The sequence below is a fragment of the Triturus cristatus genome, chromosome 1_2 (genome assembly GCF_964204655.1).
Source record: "Triturus cristatus chromosome 1_2, aTriCri1.1, whole genome shotgun sequence".
Lineage (NCBI taxonomy): Eukaryota > Metazoa > Chordata > Amphibia > Caudata > Salamandridae > Triturus > Triturus cristatus.
In genome coordinates this window covers 269,862,542-269,881,543 of record NC_140580.1, presented here as the reverse complement: position 1 = coordinate 269,881,543, position 19,002 = coordinate 269,862,542, and the positions used below count along the sequence as shown (strand labels likewise).

Sequence of the window (19,002 nt, the reverse complement as noted above, 5' to 3'; positions counted from 1 at the left end):
TAGAGTGTGTCTAGTAATAAATACATATATATTTGATATAGAGATATATATATATATATATATATATCTGTGTGGTGTCCTTTCATTTAGTGATTCAAGAGATTATAATGTAAAACAAGCTGCTTTACATTCCTCTAAAGACTTAGCCTGAAGGCTGCTCTCCACAGCTACCACTAGGATAGCTTTCTTTAAAAGGTTGTCTTAAACCTATCTGCCGTAAGAGTCGAATTGTACTGGTGCAAGGTAGCCACTTTAACTAGTGAAAAGCATATACCAGGCCAACTTCTCACACCAACCTTCATTAAGCTGCATAACAGGTGATTTAATAAGGACAGTTGTCCGGTAAACACAAAAAGGCTGAAAAGGGCAAAAAAATAACTCAATCTTGTTCACAGCAAGGCTTGCTGTACCAAAGACAAAACAAACAAGACATCCAACAGTTTAGATTGTAAGGCGACAAATCTGTCCCAGCGCTCTGCGTAAATGGATTTTGTGGAAGGACGTGTGGAGGTCAGAATAGCATCCACCACTTCAGGTAGCAGATCAAATTAATGTAACTGCCACCAGTCAATCGCCATACCTGAAGATGTAGATTGTGCAGGCTCAGATGAAAGACCATGCCTAGCTCCTGCGATAGGTGATCCTCTCTAAGTGGAAGCCTGATCAGAGGGCAGATACAAATGCCAGGAAATTCTAGATACACAACTCTCCCAATCCGAAGCCACTGGGATGACATGGGCCCACCCGTTCTTCATAATTTTTTCATTTTTAACTCAGAGCATTAAAGGCAAAGGCAGGAAGGCGTACATGGATCGCGCATTCCATTCCAGACAGAACATATCTCATAACAAATGTCCTTGCGGAAACTCAAACACACAAAACCTTTAACACTGCATATTCGACAATGGAGAAAAGATCTAGCCAGGGGTTTCCTCACTGCCGGAAGATGTTCTGTGTAGGTGACACTCGTGAACCTCAAGGCACCGGAGGCTGAGCGTATCCACCCAGGCATTCAAGGAGCCTGCAGGTTATGCACCATCAGGGAAATGCCCCGACTATCCAGCCAACTCCAGCGGCACAGAACTCATGATGCCACTTCGCCTGGCATAATTGCTGATCTCATTCTCCTGCGGGTCATCTTCACCCAGGACAATTGGTCCAGTGGTGCTCTGACATCATAAAGATACAGCAGGATGTCATCTGACATGAGGGACAATCAATAGCACATTAGGGCAACAGAAATGGAAATCTTTCAATGTTACTATTGAAAGACAGAGTGGAAAAGAGTCAAAGAGACGAGTTCAGTGTTGGACAGTAGAGATGACAAAAAGGGCAGCACCTGACTGTATGCCAGGGAGATTGGGTGGGCATGGCTTACTGGGTAGCCTGTGAAGAAGAGTGATGGAAGGGGGTTATTGTTATGGATACATGGAATCTATAAAACAGAATGAAACTGGCTAATGCCTTAAGAGGGATGGGAGGGAAGGGAGGAGTCTAGGAGGAAAAGGGAGATTCCACTGTGAAGAAGAAACGGGGTGGAAAAGATTAAGTGGCAGCCAACAATAGGCTGTGCTATAATAATCAGTCAAGCAAAGCTTTCATTATAAGCATAAAGTAAGGCGATATAGAGCTTCTGATCATACGTCATAAATCCTACCTCTGCAATGGTAGACGAATACACAGTTTCAATGAGGATCGGTTTGTTGAGGAATTCTCGCATGTGCTGAATCAGATTTCAAACAGAATATATGGGAATATGAGGAGGAAAGTACACGTAGCTACAGTAGGCAGCATGCCGAGACAGAAAACAAAGTAAATGTGGGTGAATACACTGAACTCCAACCTCTGCAAGAGCCTGCTCTAAATCCACGAACTGAAGAAAGAGGTAAAATACTAGCATCAAGAAACTTTTAAATGGTCAAATACCAGCGTAAGAAACATTGGTAAAAGCTAGGCTATGAAGTTACAAAAAAACAAGAGTATGGGACAATTCGAATCCATTGAGATTGCCTGAATAACTGTGACACTCATGCAGCATGGGTTAGAGAACACAGGAGTGAAAAACGTGCACATATAGTTTCATTGCAAGCAGATTTACATTTTCTGACAGTGTGAACAATAAGACTCTAGCCTCCCGCATACACGGAGGGGACTGGGTATACAAATTCCCCTTTAAAAAAAAATTGATTTGTCTAAACCGAGGTCCTGCTGTTATTGACAGAACTCATGTACAATGTTTTGATAAAAATTACTAGCAGTATGTTTCATTCTTCAAACGGTTTTTCTTGCCTACTTTATTGAAGGAGCCGATCATGCCTGGATGTCCTGCCTTTAATAATAAAAATACTATCATTTGCATTACATTATGTTCTCCTGCCTTTAAAATAAAAGGGCATGCACAGAGTCCCACTCGGATATTAGTCCCCTTTTGAGACAATATGAATTGCTACAATAAACAAGCATTGGCATAGCCAATAGGTCTCGCCTTTTGGACCTTATAAGTGTTTAGCCATGCAACAGTTGATGTTGTTGCACCAAGGATATCGTGCTGGATAACTAAACACTTATAAGGTCCCAAAGGCGAGACCTATTGGCCAGGCTATGCCAATGTTTGATTTGTATGGCTGCTGTGAGTGACCAATTGTTTGTTGTGTATCAACATGAAAATTGTAAATACAGTTTTTAAAAAAAGGTTCTCAATCAATACAACCACAGAAACAAATAAAATCTAATAAATGACTGTAGTTATAACCCCAGTATACAGCGTATCACAAATGACTCTATATAACCGACTTAAACAACACAAGCCGAGCTACAAAGAACTGGATACTGGAAGTCTTACAGATACTGCAGGCATAGGACCCCGGGCCAGCAATGATAACTATTGTGTTGCAGCATTTGTTTAGCGCCTACAATATTTAAGGGGGCCTCTAAAGCACTAAACCACACAAATAGCAAGCTCCAACGTGTAGGGTGTGTGCGGTTGGGCAGTGCAGTTTTTGTTTTGTGCCTTTGTGGAAAGTGTTTTTATTTCTCTGTGATGACCTCCAAGGTACGGTTATCATGTTATGGGAAGCAGTATGTGAAAGAGACCTTCAAATTATAGTTATAATAAGGACTAACTAGCTTAACCACAGGGGCGATGGTATGTCGTGTGCCCATAAACCAAAGAGGGGGAGAGGGATAATCGGATAAGACCCAGTAATCCATAAAGCGACATGTGCCAGAAAGAGATACTGTCAAATGAGTCAATGGATGCCACAAGGGTAAGAATGGGACTTGGAGATACAAGCAGTAGCCATGCACCTTGTCCATTTATTTACTTGTGCCCAGTAGAAGAAAGACATCCCATGAAAGAGAAAAGATGAAAGGATGTGGACGAGCGCTGAAGGCCGGCAGTCTGAGCAGAAGCTGCACACTCGTTAAAAGGCCCAGATTTCACCTACTCCTGCAAGCCCGTAGGAAGCCAACATTGTGAGCAGGGGTTCACACCCATAGCCTCTATCAGACTCTGAGGTTCTCAAAGGCGGGTGAGACCAGTAGGACAACCCCAGTTGGGTCGTAGCTCCAACCCCAGCTAGATGGCACAGTGCACATGCAAGGGTCAGAGACAAAGCACTTGGTAAGAGCGAACTGGTCTGCCTCGTGTTAACCTGCAGGCCTCACCTTTCCAAGAGATACCAGTACTTTCCTTGGATCCCAGAGACCCTTGTTCTTTCTAGTTCACAGAAAGAGGCGTCCTCCTGACGTTCGAGAATTTCCTCCCAGAACAACTTCCACCCTTATTATTAGCGCTGAAAGATCATATTTCAGGGTACAAAAGGGACCATGTGGTGCAAGAAGGCTTACACTGATTCCATCATTTTGGCTAGGACAGCAGCATGGCGACGATTTGATAGTTCTCAATGTATTCGTTCTTAGCCCAGCCCCTCTCCGACCTGTGCACCTTGCGAATAGCATATGTCTTTTCACGGCAGTGTATAGTGAACAAAAAATGTTATTACACAATGTAATAGTACCCAGCTTACCTACCTGTGAAGTTTCTAAGGATCCGTTAGCATGCCAGGCATTCGAAATACTGCATGTCTCAGCAGCGAGCGTTTAACTCAATTAGACACGCTGCCAGATACAAGGGCGAGGGGACGAGGAGCGGCTGAGGTTTACAGGGGGGGGGGGGGGAATGAGTAGCCTCGGATGTTTAAAGCTGGCTGTGTGAAGAAGGGAGGGGATATTCAAGGGTGTTCCTAGTCAGCGACCAACCACAAGCTCAGCTGTGGAATCACGTCACCGGGTGAAGCGCGCACGTGTGGTAAATGCCCCTTCAAACCGTGTGAAGGTGACCTTGTAAAATCTTATAGAAATGCCACGTCCTTTGATGCTTTTCATTCCCGCTGGGTCATCTCGGCTGCGAACACGGTGCGCTTTAATATTTCTCACGCATACAAATCACCAACAGAGCGCAGGCGAACAGCGCATGCCTTTGATGCTGAAACCAAAAAACGTGAATGAACTCAAACACGAAAAGTGCATGCCCTGCGTCTGTGAAGGTTCTTCTAAAGAGGCAGATAAACAGTGGGCAGTAGAAAGTGGTTTACGTGCAGGTGGGCGAGAAAGAGTGGCACAAACCATGTATGGAAAGCGGCACTCTGTGCCAAGTACCCAGCGCTGGCATCCGCCGGGGCATGACGGTGACTAAGAGGCGCTGGCGCGCTGGCTCCGGCCCAGCTCGCTCCTCGCGAGCAGTTACCAGATTTGAAAATGGATTATAAACTCGGCCATGCCTCATAGTGCGACCTGCAGGAGAACCCCGCACTTCAAGGCACTGCGGAGGCTGTGGCAGTGCTTCCTCGGGCCCAGGAGACTTCTTGATGCTGCTCGCTGCCGAGGAAGGTAAGGGGAGGGAAATGGCAGGAATCCTAGAAGTTACCGTGAGGCTATAACTGAGACACATGCAGAGTGGGCAAATGATGCTCACAGGAAGCTATAAAGTGGGTACGCGGTTGGAAGCTATAAAGTGCGTACGCGGTGGAAAACGTTGTGGAATGATGCTTACGATAAGCGACTGTATTCAGGGTCTACCTAATAGCTCGCATTCAGGAACAGGAGGAGGTTGTAGTGTTGCCCCGACATGGAAGCGCATATTAAAAGTGGTTCCCCGTTGGCGCATGGTGCTTTTGTAGAGTACAACTCTAGCAATAAAAAGCTGAACTTTGAAAGAAACACGTGTAGAGCCGGGTGCAGGCACCTTGTTTGGTGGAGTCATTAATTTACACGTTGTCAAATTGAAGTCACAGCCATTTAGAACTGGGGTGCCCCGAGCAAGGAATATGCTACTTACCAGTATGCATCTGTTCTTGGCATGTAGAGCTGCAGAGTTGTACACTTAGCATAGATCGCCATCTGGTGTTGGGCCCGGATGTTTGCAGTTTGTTTTTGTTCTTTGGACAGTCTTTGGAAGTCACGAGTTCGGTGACTCCTCCTTCGGTCCGTACTGCGCATGGGCTTCGGCTCCATCCTCAGATTGTTTTTCGCCAACAGGGAAATGATGGAGCGTAGTAATAACAGTGAGAAACCCATGTGTGTTGTATCTAAATAAGATGGACTGGAACGGATACAGGTAGCCGGGGAGGCGGGTGGGCGTGTACAACTCTGCAGCTCTACATGCCAAGAACAGATGCATACTGGTAAGTAGCATATTCCGTTCGAGGCATATGAGCTGCAGATTGTACACTTAGCATAGATTATATAGCAGTACCCAACCTTAGCGGCGACCACCGGTATCCGTTGCAGCGGTTTGAAAAAGTGTCTTTAGTACAGCCTGGCCCACACTAGCTTGTTGCTTGGAATGCACGTCTACACAGTAATGTTTTGTGAAGGTGTGCGGTGTTGACCATGTGGCTGCTTTGCAGATGTCATCTAAGGGTATGTTCCCTAGAAAAGCCATAGAAGCCCCTAACTTTCTAGTAGAGTGGGCTTTAGGTGGAACAGATAATGTTCTTTTTGCCTTTTGATAGCAAATTTGTATGCACTTTACAATCCACCTAGCTATCCCTGATTTAGAGATGGGGTTGCCTTTATGTGGTGGAGAGAAGGAAACGAACAATTGTTTAGTCTTCCTGAAAGGTTGCGTTCTTTGTATGTAGTACAGCAAAGCCCTCTTAACATCAAGTGTGTGTAAGGCCCTTTCTGCAACAGATTGTGGTTGCGAGAAAAAGACAGGTAATTCCACCGATTGATTGAGATGGAAGGGGGAAAATGACCTTGGGCAGAAACTTCGGATTTGTACGAAGTATGACCTTGCTGTGATGTATTTGCAGGAAGGGTTCCTGTATAGTGAACGCTTGTATTTCACCGACCCTTCTAAGGGAAGTGATAGCTACGAGGAAAGCTGTTTTCCAGGTGAGGAACTGTAGCTCACATTTATGCATTGGTTCGAAGGGTGGACCCATTAGCCGTGTAAGAACTACATTTAGATTCCATACAGGGGAAGGTGGTGCCCTGGGAGGAATTACTCGTTTAAGGCCTTCCATAAAGGCTTTAATAGCGGGCACTCTGATCAGTGATAAATGCTGTCTGTTTTGTAGATGAGCAGCGATCGCTGCTAGGTGTAGGCGTATGGATGAATATGCCAGGTTACACCTGTGAAGATGGAGCAGATAGCATATGATGTGCTGTATGGATGCATCTAAAGGGTTGATTGTGTGGTTACGGCAGTAAATCACAAATCTTTTCCATTTTGCGGCATAGCATGCTCTAGTGGTAGGACGTCTGGCTTCCATGATGATGTTCATGCAATCAGGGGGAAGGTTAAGGTAGCCAAATTCTAAGATTTCAGGAGCCAGATCGCAAGGTTGAGCTGAGCTGGGTCCGGGTGCCTGATTTCTCCATGGTTCTGGGTTAGGAGGCATGGGGACAGGTGCAGTTTTTGATGTGGTACCACTGATAGCTGTAGTAGTGTGGTGTACCACGGCTGCCTGGCCCATGTTGGGGCTACCAGAATGAGTGTGAGGGAGTGCTGCTGTAGCTTCCTTACCACTAATGGAATTAGCGGGAGAGGTGGAAAGGCGTATGCAAATCTGCCTGACCAGTTCATCCATATCGCATTGCCTTTGGACAATGGGTGTGGGTATCTGGCGGCGAAGCTTGGGCATTTTTTGTTTTCGTGGGTGGCGAAGAGGTCTATCTGAGGATGCCCCCACTGTTGGAAGAATGGGTGAAGAACTTGTGGATGCAGTTCCCATTCGTGTAGTTGTTGCGTTTGTCTGCTGAGCAGATCTGCCATGGTGTTTTGTACGCCTGGAACGTGCTGTGCCAGGAGAAAGATGTTTTGGGGAATTGCCCATCTCCATATGCTCTGGGCTAGGCGGGAGAGCTGGGGAGAGTGTGTCCCCCCCCTGTTTTTGGATATAATACATTGCAGTCATGTTGTCTGTGCGAATGAGGACTGCTTTGCCCGAAATCTGTTTTTGAAAGGATTTTAGGGCTAGAAAGATCGCCAAGAGCTCCAGATGGTTGATGTGGAGCGATTTTTGCTGTGGCGTCCATAGACCTTGCATTGTGAGGTGTAAGAGGTGTGCTCCCCAGCCGGAGAGCGATGCGTCCGCTGTTAGAATCACCTGAGGAACCGGGTCCAGGAACGGCCGCCCTTTGGAAAGGTTTGTGGTGTTCCACCACTGCAGAGAGTGATGGGTGCGGCCGTCCACCAACACCAGATCCGTCAGCTGACCCTGGGCCTGGTTCCACTGTTGTGCTAGGCACTCTTGAAGTGGACGCATGTGGAGTCTTGCATGGGGCACTATTAAAATGCAGGACGCCATCATTCCTATGAGCTTCATAAACACTCTTGCTGGAAGAGAGTGTTGGGGAAGGAATGTTTTGCGCAAGGCTTGTATGCTTGCGATTCTGGCTGAATTTGGATAGGCAATACCTTTGGAGGTGTCTATAGTTGCCCCGAGATATTGCTTTGTGTGAGATGGTAAGAGGTGGGACTTTTGGTAGTTCACCGTGAAGCCTAGCCGGTGGAGTAATTGAATGGTGCTGTTGGTATGTTGCACACATTGATTGTAGGACGCGGCTTTTATTAGCCAGTCGTCTAGATAAGGGAAGACGTGAATCTGTTGACGCCTGAGGTGTGCTGCTACAACTGCTAGGCATTTGGTAAACACCCGTGGTGCGGTGGTGACCCCGAAGGGGAGAACCGTGAATTGGTAATGCTGACCGTCCACCACGAACCTGAGGTACTTCCTGTGAGAAGGGTGTATTGGAATGTGAAAGTATGCGTCCTTCAGAGCCAAGGTAGTGAGAAAGTCTCCCTGACAGAGGAGCGGGAGGACTTGTTGTAGGGTGACCATGTGGAAATGGTCTGAATGTATGTACGCATTTAGAGGCCGGAGGTCCAGAATGGGCCTCAGGGTCCCGTCTTTCTTTGGTATAAGGAAATACAGGGAGTAGACCCCTAGATTTTGCTGATTGACAGGGACCTGCTCTATAGCGTATTTTTGGAGGAGGGAGAGCACCTCCTGTTTGAGCAGTGTGGAATGTTCTTGAGACATTGGACGGTGTCTTGGTGGGATATTGGGTGGGGTAAATGTTAGCTCGAGACAGTATCCTGACCGAAAAATTTGGTTCACCCATTTGTCCGATGTTATGGATTCCCATGCGTGGATAAATTATTGTAGTCTGCCCCCGACCGGAGTGGGATGGTCTGGGGGGAGGGAAGGGAAGTCATTGTGCGGGCGGGGTTGCGGAACGGGTGGTGTTAGTTTTGCCCCTGCCCTTATTGTTGTTGCCTCTGTAACCACCCCTTTGGTTGCCCTTTGAAAAGGTATTTTGAGGAGGGGACTTGTTGGAGGTAGAGGCACTATCGGTGGAGAAGCCTCTGCCTGTGCCACGAAAGGATGAGCGTCGAAAGGAGCGTTTAAGGGCCTGTGATTGGAGTGCCCCCATAGACTTTGCTGTGTCTGTGTCCTTTTTCATTTTTTCCAACGCTTCGTCCACCTTTGGCCCAAAGAGAGTTTGTTGATCAAAAGGGTGATTTAGTATGGACGCCTGGACTTCAGGCTTGAACCCTGAGATCCTGAGCCAGGCATGACGACGAAGCAGGACACTGGTATTTATGGCTCTAGAAGCAGTGTCGGCTGCATCAAGGGCACACTTAATGGAGGGGTTTGTAATTAGTTTACCCTCCTGTATCAGGTCATGAGCCTTGCGCTTGTGTTTTTCGGGGAGGTGCTGCATAAGAGCCTCAAGTTCGTCGTAGTGTGCTCTGTCATAGCACGCAAATAGCGCTTGTGTATTTGCAATGCGCCACATGTTTGCAGCTTGGGAGGCGGTGCGTTTGCCAGACGCGTCTAAAAGTTTCGATTCCTTGTCTGGCGGTGGGGCTTCTCCTGAGGACTGGGAGTTAGCCCGCTTTCTAGCTGTGGACACAACTAGGGAATCTAAGGGAGCAGGGCCCTTAATGTATGCAGGGTCTGTGGGTGCCGCCTTGTACTTTTTTTCTATTCTAGGGTTCAGTACCCTGGCCCTGACAGGGTCCTTGAACACCTCTGCAGCATGCTTGGTGACACCTTTAAGCATGGGCAAAATAGACGTGGACTTGTCCTGAATGTCAAATGTGTCCAGTAGGAAGTCGTCTTCCACTGGTTCGCTATGCATGTCCACCCCATGGTAGTGTGCTGCTCTCTGCACTAAGTGGTGAAACCCTAAGGAGTCCTCTGGAGGAGACGGCCTGGATGGGTATAGGTCGTCCTGAGGCATATCAGGTATGTCAGGGTTGTGGTAGTCTTCCCATGGGTCTGGGGTCCCCGGTGGAGTGGGGTCCATTGGGGCGTCCGCCGGGTCATAATCTGGATCCCCGTAATCCGGATCTGGGGACGGGGTCGGGGAGTGATGAGGTAAGGGTGGCGGAGACATGGGAGGAGGAGGGGGTGGAGGAGGAGGAGGTGGAGGAGGAGGTAGTGGGGAGGGCACTCTGAGAGGAGAAGTAGCAGAGTCCTTCCGCTTGGGCGGTGGAGGAGGAGCCGGTGTGTCAAGACGTCTTTTCTTGACAACTAAAGTCAATAGCCCAGTCTTTGGATCTTTAAATAGAGTCTTTTGCAAAGGGTCTGGTGTAAAGAGATCCAGTGGCGCCGAATCGTCCGCTGGCGCCGATGTTTTCGGAGCCGAGGGTTTGGATGGTTTCTGTGCGCCATGCTTTTTTGGTACCTCCGTTTTTTTCGGCATCGAAGGAGTTTTCGGCGCCGGAGCGTCAGTGCCGACAGATTTGTGTTTTGTCGGCACCGAGAGTCCAGGCTTCGGCACCGGTGGCTTCGGAGTCGAGCTGGGTATCACTTTCTTCGGTGCCGGATGGTGTTTTTCGACACCAGGCGTCGGCTGGCTCGAGCCCGAGCTACCGTGAGACTTCTGAGGCTTCGACACCGGGCCCGAAGGTGGGGTGATAGAAGCTGTGTGCTTGGTTTTGCCCAGGCCTGCAGGCGAGGGTGTAACCGGAGTCTCTTTGGTTTTGGGCGCGGGGGTGGGAGGGGGTACAGTACTCACGACCCGCTGCGCCGGTGTGATGTCCTCCACGTCTGAGTCGTCGGCCTCGGAAGCGCTGACGACGTCGTCCTCCTGCTCGGTGTGTAGTTGCCCCGAAGCTTCGGCGTCGTCTCCGAAGATGTCCGGTGGAGCCGCGGTCGAGGAGTGCGCCATGGTGCGTCGAGCTCTTCGATCCCGGATGGTCTTTTTTGATCGAAAAGACTTACAGGCGGGGCAGTCTCTAGCCTCGTGTTCTGGAGAGAGGCAAATGTTACACACCTGATGGAGGTCGGTGTGGGGAAATTTAGACCCACATTTTGGGCACTTTTTGAACGGAGTCCTTTCCATCGGCCGGGACCGGAGTCGAGGAGGGCCCGAAGGCCGGTGCCGATGTACGGGATGGAGAAAAGTGCCGCTTCGAGAGATGAAGATTGATGAAGAAACTCGAAGAACGAGGATTTTCCGTCGAGGCTGGAACCGTAGAAGTTCGAAGCCGGAGCACAAAGTATCACATCTGAGCCCGATGGCGGAAAAAAACAATCTGAGGATGGAGCCGAAGCCCATGCGCAGTACGGACCGAAGGAGGAGTCACCGAACTCGTGACTTCCAAAGACTGTCCAAAGAACAAAAACAAACTGCAAACATCCGGGCCCAACACCAGATGGCGATCTATGCTAAGTGTACAATCTGCAGCTCATATGCCTCGAACACATGTTTTCCAAATTTCAGTGACACTTTAATAAGTTAGTCCGCCAGTATTCGTTGACTGTCAGATAGTTCTGGGTTTTGCATATATTTAAAAATATGTCTGTTTTCAAATAGCCTGTGTTGCTGGTCAGGCATCAGCTGGGAGCGCTGTCTGGGCATGAGAGCAAGGGTGCATTATGTACATCTCTAGCAAGGCTGTGTGCAGGCGGCAAAGCTTTTTGAAAGGTTTACCTATGGCAATCCCTCTCTGCTCGCAAGTTATCTTCAGAAGCGTTCTTTCTCCGTTAATGAAAACCGTTCAGGCAGGAGTTACTTGCAGAATGCAGTCAGATGCTGTGCGCACCTGACAGTCCTGGAGTCATTTGTTTACCTTGCGGGAGCGAGCAGCAGCGCCATCTGTTTAATTGTAAACAGATGGCGCCGCTGCTCGCTCCCGCAAGGTAAACGCCACACATACACGAGTGCTCATTGGAAACAGTGCAGTACATGCATGAGTTTCGAAAAAGTCCTGAGTGATTTCAAGAGGTCATCTCCTAAGCAGCGCTTGCGCGCTGCGTTCGGCTCTACCTAAAAGACAAACTGATTGTTAAGAAAAGAAGGTGAAGATTTGAGTTCTCTGATGCACTTGTCTCTCTCGCATACCAAAGAAGCCATTGCAGAAGGCTACCACTGAAACAGGTCGCCACTTTATTCACTGCAGTGCTCCATAGACCCATACCAATCCGGTATCAAGAACTTTTAATTTTGTGAAACAGAATTCAAGTAACACACTCGTTCACAAGATGAGGTTAATGAAAAACAATTACAAATGCAAAACTCACCTCCAGGGAAAGACGGCATTCCTCCAGGGGGGTAACCTCCAAATGCGGGGTATCCTCCAGCCCCTGGGGCACCACCACTGATATCCGGGGGATATGCGCCTCCAGCCATTTGTGGCATTCCTCCAGCACCAGTAGGGTATGGGTAGGCATTACCAGGTGGAAAGCCAGTCTCGCCCCCTGGAGGCTTATTAAAAAAAGGAAAAATACAAGCAAAAGTCACGTTTTTAGAGCTAACATAGTAACTGTGTCATATTACTTTGTTACATATTTCATAGTATTTACAGTTAAAGTAGTATAATGAAACTTTTTAAAAACATTTCATAACATTTCAAAAATCAAACTAAAATACCACAATTTTTGAGAACATGCAAATAATCTGGAAATGTGATAAAGACTCATGTTGCAATAGTTGGGACAATTAAGTTAAAAATAGACGCTGGTAGGCCTGTAAAGTCGCAATTGTTGACAACGTGCAAGTGAAAAGAGTCGGGTCATGGGCAGGTCAGACTGTGCAACACTTAAGAGATAATTCCTAGATACCTCATGTCCCCTACTCAGGTAGCATGTGACCTTGGTAAGCCCCCCCGATTATCATTGGTACCTCCCTTTTCAGGCAAATCCATTTTTAACCAATTGCATTTCACATGCAGTCAATACCAGGACCCGCAGCTACCACCTGCATCTGTGGTCTCTTAAATGCGCTTATATCACCTTATACTTGTATTATACCATGTCGCCCTTCTAAACTTATTGGTTCTGTGTTTTCTCATGGGCTTGAGGAAGTTATTACTCATGTAATGAAACCGTGTGAAAAGCTGTGTTTCAGATATTTTATTCTTTGTCTCTACAAGTTACAGCCATTCAGTGAGCCACATACCTTTACAGCGTGGGGCGAAGATAATCAGAGTAGGAGAAACATCAAGGTCGGTGCCTTTGATGGAGCAAGGACTCCTAGAAAAGAGGCTTGCTCGGAAGCAATCCTCTCATTTAACTCATAACCTTGTATTAACAATGTATGGTGTAAATTAATATGCATCACACTCGACATAACAGAAAGAGAATCTAAAATGGCTGCTAACGCGGGAAACTGTATTGCGCATGCGTCAATTGCATCTACGTAGTATGACGAGCTGTCGCTTGGAGGGAATTTCTTGCGCCTGCGCAGACGCTTTTAAAATGGCCGCTTGAAAGCTCACATGCTAAGCATCTGCTCTGCTGAAACTAAACCAAAGCTGTTTTACTAGTGCTAATGCGGGGAATGCATTTATAAGTAAATGGGATTAGAGTAGAGATAGGTGATATACAGTGAAACCATTTTATTTCGAAAATATAATATGTCTTTTTGACTTTCTTATTAGTATGTATTTTGGGCCACGTAACCACGTGATCTCTGCACATGCGTGGTATGAGTGAGCCGGAAGAAGTGATGTGACACTTGAACGCAGTCCAAGGACGCAAGAGATACATAGCCTGGGAACCAGCCCCGAAGTCCTCCGAAATGAATGGGAACACTCGAAAATTATACTTATAAACTATACTTTTGTGTCTAATAAGGGGTGGGTTCATTGAACAATGAACTGAAAGACTAAATTGTAAAATAAGCATGGTGTGATGATCATCCCTCCTTGCCTGTCCAATCAGTTAGTAATTTTGTGATATTGAAACATTATTGGGTGATACAGGAGCATAGAAAGGTATAATTGAGGTAGCCTTAGTTAGGGAGAGAGCAGAAGAGATGCTGAATGCTGCAGAGCCCGGGATGCTGTCGGAGTGACAAGAGAATGCTGATGAAGAATCTAATTGCAGAACCATCAACTTAAATTTAATTAAATTAGAAGAAGGTCGCGAAAGAATCTCGAGGAGGAAGAGTGTGTCAGAGAGGGGTGCTACGCAAGCGTCTGTGTTAGAGAGGTCATCTATCCTGTCCCGATTCCTGTCCTGAAGCCTTTGTCGCCTGTCTTTCCCGGGAGACCCTTCCCAGCTCCTTGCCCAGGGGGTTGGTTTTCACACCATCCTAGGTAACTATATTTCCATGAATGTGCAGTGACAATACAGTGAATAGTGGAAAGTCAAGAGGACGAATAAATAGAGAGGATGCAAAGAAAAAGTTTCCTTGTCATGGGTGCGGAGAGCTTGGAAATTGGAAAAACGAGTAAGAATATCCAGAATAATAATGTCCCAAACCAAAATTTAAATCCATAGACGCAGAATAAGGTGCTTATGAATCAACTGCAGCAGGTTGTTAATCAGCAGTGTCAGGTGCTCTCACAAATGGCCAGAATGTACCATGGAGACAGGGACCCCCCATGATCAGACTTTTCAAACAAGATTGGTATAATCCACGGTTTAGGGTAGTCGCAGAAAGTCTTTACCAGGGATGTTTAATTTGTCAACAAATAAATCCAGGCAGGAAAACAGTGGTCAGATGGGGGAAAAAAAAAAATCGGAAAGGCAGAAGGACCATTCATAAGACTGCAGCTAGACTTTATAGCATTACCACCATGCAGGGAAATGAAGTACGTCCTTGTCATAGTATTTTTGTTCTCACAGTGGGTGGAGGCATATCCTACTAGGAGAAATGAGAGTATAACAGTTGCCAAATTATTGTTAAAAGAGTTGATTCCGCGTTTTGGTTTTCCAGTAACTTTGGAATCAGATAGAGGACCTCATTTTAATAATGAAATAATTTGGTTATTCTGTGAAGCATTAAAAATTGAACAGAAACTGCACTGTGCATACCGCCCAGAGGCTTCTGGAGTGGTGAAGCAATTGAATGGCACAATTAAGTCAAGCCTGGCAAAGGTGTGTGCATCCACATCACTGAGTTGGCCAGACGCATTGCCTATTGTTCTGATGGGACCCAGAAGTATTCCTGACAGGAACACAGGATTGAGCCCCCATGAGATTCTCATGGGAAGAGCAATGAGACAAGCATTTATACCAGGACATAAATTGATGAATATATCTGATGATCTGGTATTAGACTATTGCAAAGGATTGGCTGACTAGTGCGTTCTGTCTCTCACCAGATTGGAGAAGACGCAGTTGCCAGGCTGTCGAATTAAGCGCATGATTTGAATCCCGGAGACTGAGTGGTGGTGAAGAATCACACCAGAGAGTCGTGTCTGGCAGCCAGGTGGGGTGATCCACGACAGGTCATACTAGTCACTACGACAGCAGTGAAGTGTGCAGGTTTGCCTAATTGGATTCATGCCAGTCACACAAAAAGGGTTCCAGCCCCTGATGAAGAGAGACCACAACTGACCCAAGCAGTTGAGGCTGATGAAGGTTGTGCAGCCGAAGAATCTAGAGTAACAGAGGCTGACAAAGAACAACTGAGCACAAGTCATGAGGACTGGATACCAGTGGTTGACATATCGGAGGTGATTATTCAAACAAGAAGCAGAACAAGATTAGAAAGACAAGAAACTAGAGAGGACCAGATAGGTGTAGAAGAAGAGGCTCAGGAAAAGGTGAATAAAGCTACTGGGGACCCTGAGAAAGACCAGACAGTGAAAGAAAACTGTACTCAGGCAAGCAAACAAACAAATGAGCCTGAGCAGGGACAGACGGGTATTGAAGAACACGTTCAGGCAACAGAAGAACAAATTGTAGTAAGACCTGAACAGGACCAGTTAGGAGAAGAAGAACACGTTTGGGTGGAAGGAGAACAATGTGAACTAGGACCCAAGCAGGAACAGATAGAGGAAGAAGAGCATGTTCAGGCAGATGAAGCTGCAATAACGAGACCTGAACAAGGACAGATAGAGAGGTACTCTGAAGACGAGGAAAATCATAGTGTGCCACAACTTAACGAAAATAAAAGTTCTCGAAAGAGACGAAGAAAGTGAAAGTGCAGTGCAAGCTAAGAGGGTCAGAAAAGGTGATAACTGGCCAGGGAGTCAAAAAGTTAAAATATCATTTAAGAAAAACAAGTGAGAAACCTAAACAAGTGAATGAAGTTACTAGTCAGTCTGGGCAGCCGCCTGTGAAAACTAGTCGAAGAAGCCAAAGCAGGGCCTGACTGGCTACCTGGCGTTTTGGTGTGCTGCCAAGCTGTGAGCTGATTCCATTGATGGGGACCTGCGTGTGTCTAAAACCATTCATTTTGCTTTATTTAAAAGCACACACAGGTCCCGATCAACTAAATCAGCCCCCACCACAGTGAAATCAGCCCCCAGCTTGGCAGCACACCTAAACGCCCAGTAGCCAGTCCGGCCCTGAGCCAAAGACTGAGAATCCTGAACAATAAGTTGAAGGGTCCTGAATGGACCTATGTGATTCTTGAAGAACTCAAGAATCTAGATTTAAATGAAGAAAGTGATGAAGAAGTAAATGCAGAACAGATCGAGGAAGGGGAAGTGAGGCCTCTTTGAAAGCAAAAGAAATAAAAATTTACAAAACGAAGTGAAGAAAAGAAGATAAATCTTCTTAGACTAAAATGGCTGAAGACAGGGTTGCTGCAAGACCAAAACAAAATTGTGTAAAGAGATGCTGTAGGATTTGTATATGTAGCATTTTATTAGTGGTCATAGTTTGGCTATTTCTAACAGTAGCAATTCCTTACCTTATGATAACAGACTGGAAGAATGACGGACACTGTTGAAAAGATAGCTAACATGAAGGGAGATAGAGTAGAACTAGAAGCATCAGATGAGATAAATTTACATCACACAGTGACAGATAATGACTCTTCTTTAAATGTATTCACAAAATTGTTTCAATACGTAGATACTATGGAGATTAATGAGTTACGTTTGTATGAAATTACCAGCTTCAGTAGCAGAAGGAGTCACTTACCATCAGTTACCGTTAACATATGGTTTTTCATGTAGCATACTGACAAGTCTATTCTATAGAATGGGAAAACTTCAATATTATTATTCAACTTAGATGTAATATTTTCAGAGATTCCTATTCAAAAGAATATGAATCCAGTGCTTAGTAGTCCAGATGCACAGTTTATGGGTGAATTTTCCTTAACTATGAAGTCAACAAATATAGCAAAGGCACACAAAAATTATCTAACCTGCTCATTACGTGAAGAAGAAAAGGAGTTTTTGAATTTAGTTGCGGAAAGGAGACAGGATTTCCAAAGAAAGGCTACTGAACAGAAAACCCATATTCCACCATGGGCTGAGAAAGAGGGAATTTATACAGCTGGCAAGACTCATACTGCGATGTCCCTAGACTTTGTAAAGACAGGGAAAACCTGCCTCCATAGATTAAAGACAGCTGTAACAATGTATTTATTGGTTCCAATGAGTATGAACATACCTTCCTAATTCTGGGAGGTTGGGACTAAAGGGGGGGGGGGGGGGGGGGGGGGGGGAACAGATCCAGTATTTCCTGGTGTTTACTACGCATGTGGGAATAATGCTTATTATAAGCTGCCTGCACGGTGGTATGGGATTTGCTACTTCGGAATAGTATTTCCGAAGATTTATCATGTGAAAAGAATCAATGAAAGCAATGAAAACATTATTGAACCAACACGAAGAAAGAGAGCTAGTTTTTTAGAAATAGTAGCTGACATTTAGTGCATTGATACCTTCAGTGGAAGTCATTTTGAATTCGCATAGAATCTGTCAATTGTCAACAGTAATTTATCGTCTACTGATACTGCTGGAGGTTTCTTGATGATTAATACAGAAATGGTTGCAATTAGGTCTATGGTTTTATAAAATCGACTTGCGCTTGATCTATTATTAGCAAAAGACGACGGAGTCTGTAAGATGTTGAAAGTGCAACGTTGTTGCACTTACATACCGGATAAAAGCACAGGAATTAAAGAATATATTAAGAACATTACATATCTTCAAGAAGAAGTGAAACCACTGGAGGTTGACAGTGTATGGGAAGGACTAACAAGTGTTTCTTCAATAGGGACTTGGATTTCTAATGTTGGGAAAGGCATTATAGGTCAAATAGTATTTCCATAAGTTGGTATAACAATAATAATCTTAACAATAATGGGGGGGCGCTAGAGGGCGCCAAGCAAGATGGCCGCACTTGCGTGAGGCGCTTGCAGTTTGGCCCAGATCCGTCCACAATCCTGGTCATTTTGACATGTTGCTGTAAGAAACGCACGGAAATGAGCATCGGAGGGTGAAGGAAGAGAAAACTCCCTAAAAAAAGCAGTGGTATCGGCCTGCTACTCTGTGGATACCGAAGTTATTGCCTGGCGGGCACAACATGGAGGCGACGGTGGCTTGAGCCTAGGGGAGTGACAAACAACATACATCGGCGGCGGTGCCCTGGCTGGATTCGTGAGCACAAAGATTCCAGTGTGGTATTGACGCTTATCGTAATGTGTACGAGCCGCGCCCCAGGTCCTGATGAGTGCGGGGAGGAATGTGAGCCATCTGCCCCTGGCTACGTGGAAACGGGTTCGGCGGCGGTCTGCTGCGGGCTGCCTGAACGCCAGAGATGGAGAAGGCCGTGGTGCGCATAGCCGCGGGCCCCAGGGACTATCCGAGTAGGAGGTCGTTGGATGCTGATGGGACACTGCGGGCGGCGGCTCGGCCTGAGCGGCTAGACGGTGGAGCGCAGGGGGTCTGACGAAACACTCTGCCTGTAAGAAGCCTGCGACGCGGAGGTCCGGGAGCGTGGGGGCGCCAGGTGACAAGGGCGGCCCCGGTGCTGGGAGAGGCACGGAGCCGAACGCCGCTCGTGCTAAACTGGAGCCGGCGCGGAGGTGAGGAGCGTGGGGTAGCGGGACTCCCCTCTCCCCCCCTGCGGCGGACACCGAGAATAGAGAGTTACGGCCTGCGCGGGGGCCCCCCCGGGCTGCGGACGTTTCCCTGCAGCACTCTGCGCGGTGAGCTGGGGCGGGCAATTCCCCCCCCTCTCCCAGTGGTAATAACACTGCGACCAGGGCAGGACATATTTGTGAGGGAAGGAGGCTGGAGCACGCTGGGCCCTGGGGGGGGCAGACCGCCTACGGGAGGTTCAT

General features: G+C 46.8%; 1 protein-coding gene across 3 annotated transcripts in view; it reads right to left on the bottom strand.

Moving 5' to 3' along the window:
• Nucleotides 1-19,002, bottom strand: part of ANXA7 (annexin A7) — a 490,249-nt gene that overhangs the window by 369,377 nt on the left and 101,870 nt on the right. For all 3 annotated transcript variants that reach the window (XM_085603646.1, XM_085603647.1, XM_085603648.1), the window contains one exon: nt 12,048-12,231. In XM_085603646.1, coding sequence (XP_085459772.1) covers nt 12,048-12,231 — 184 coding nt within the window. The remainder of the gene's footprint in view (nt 1-12,047; nt 12,232-19,002) is intronic.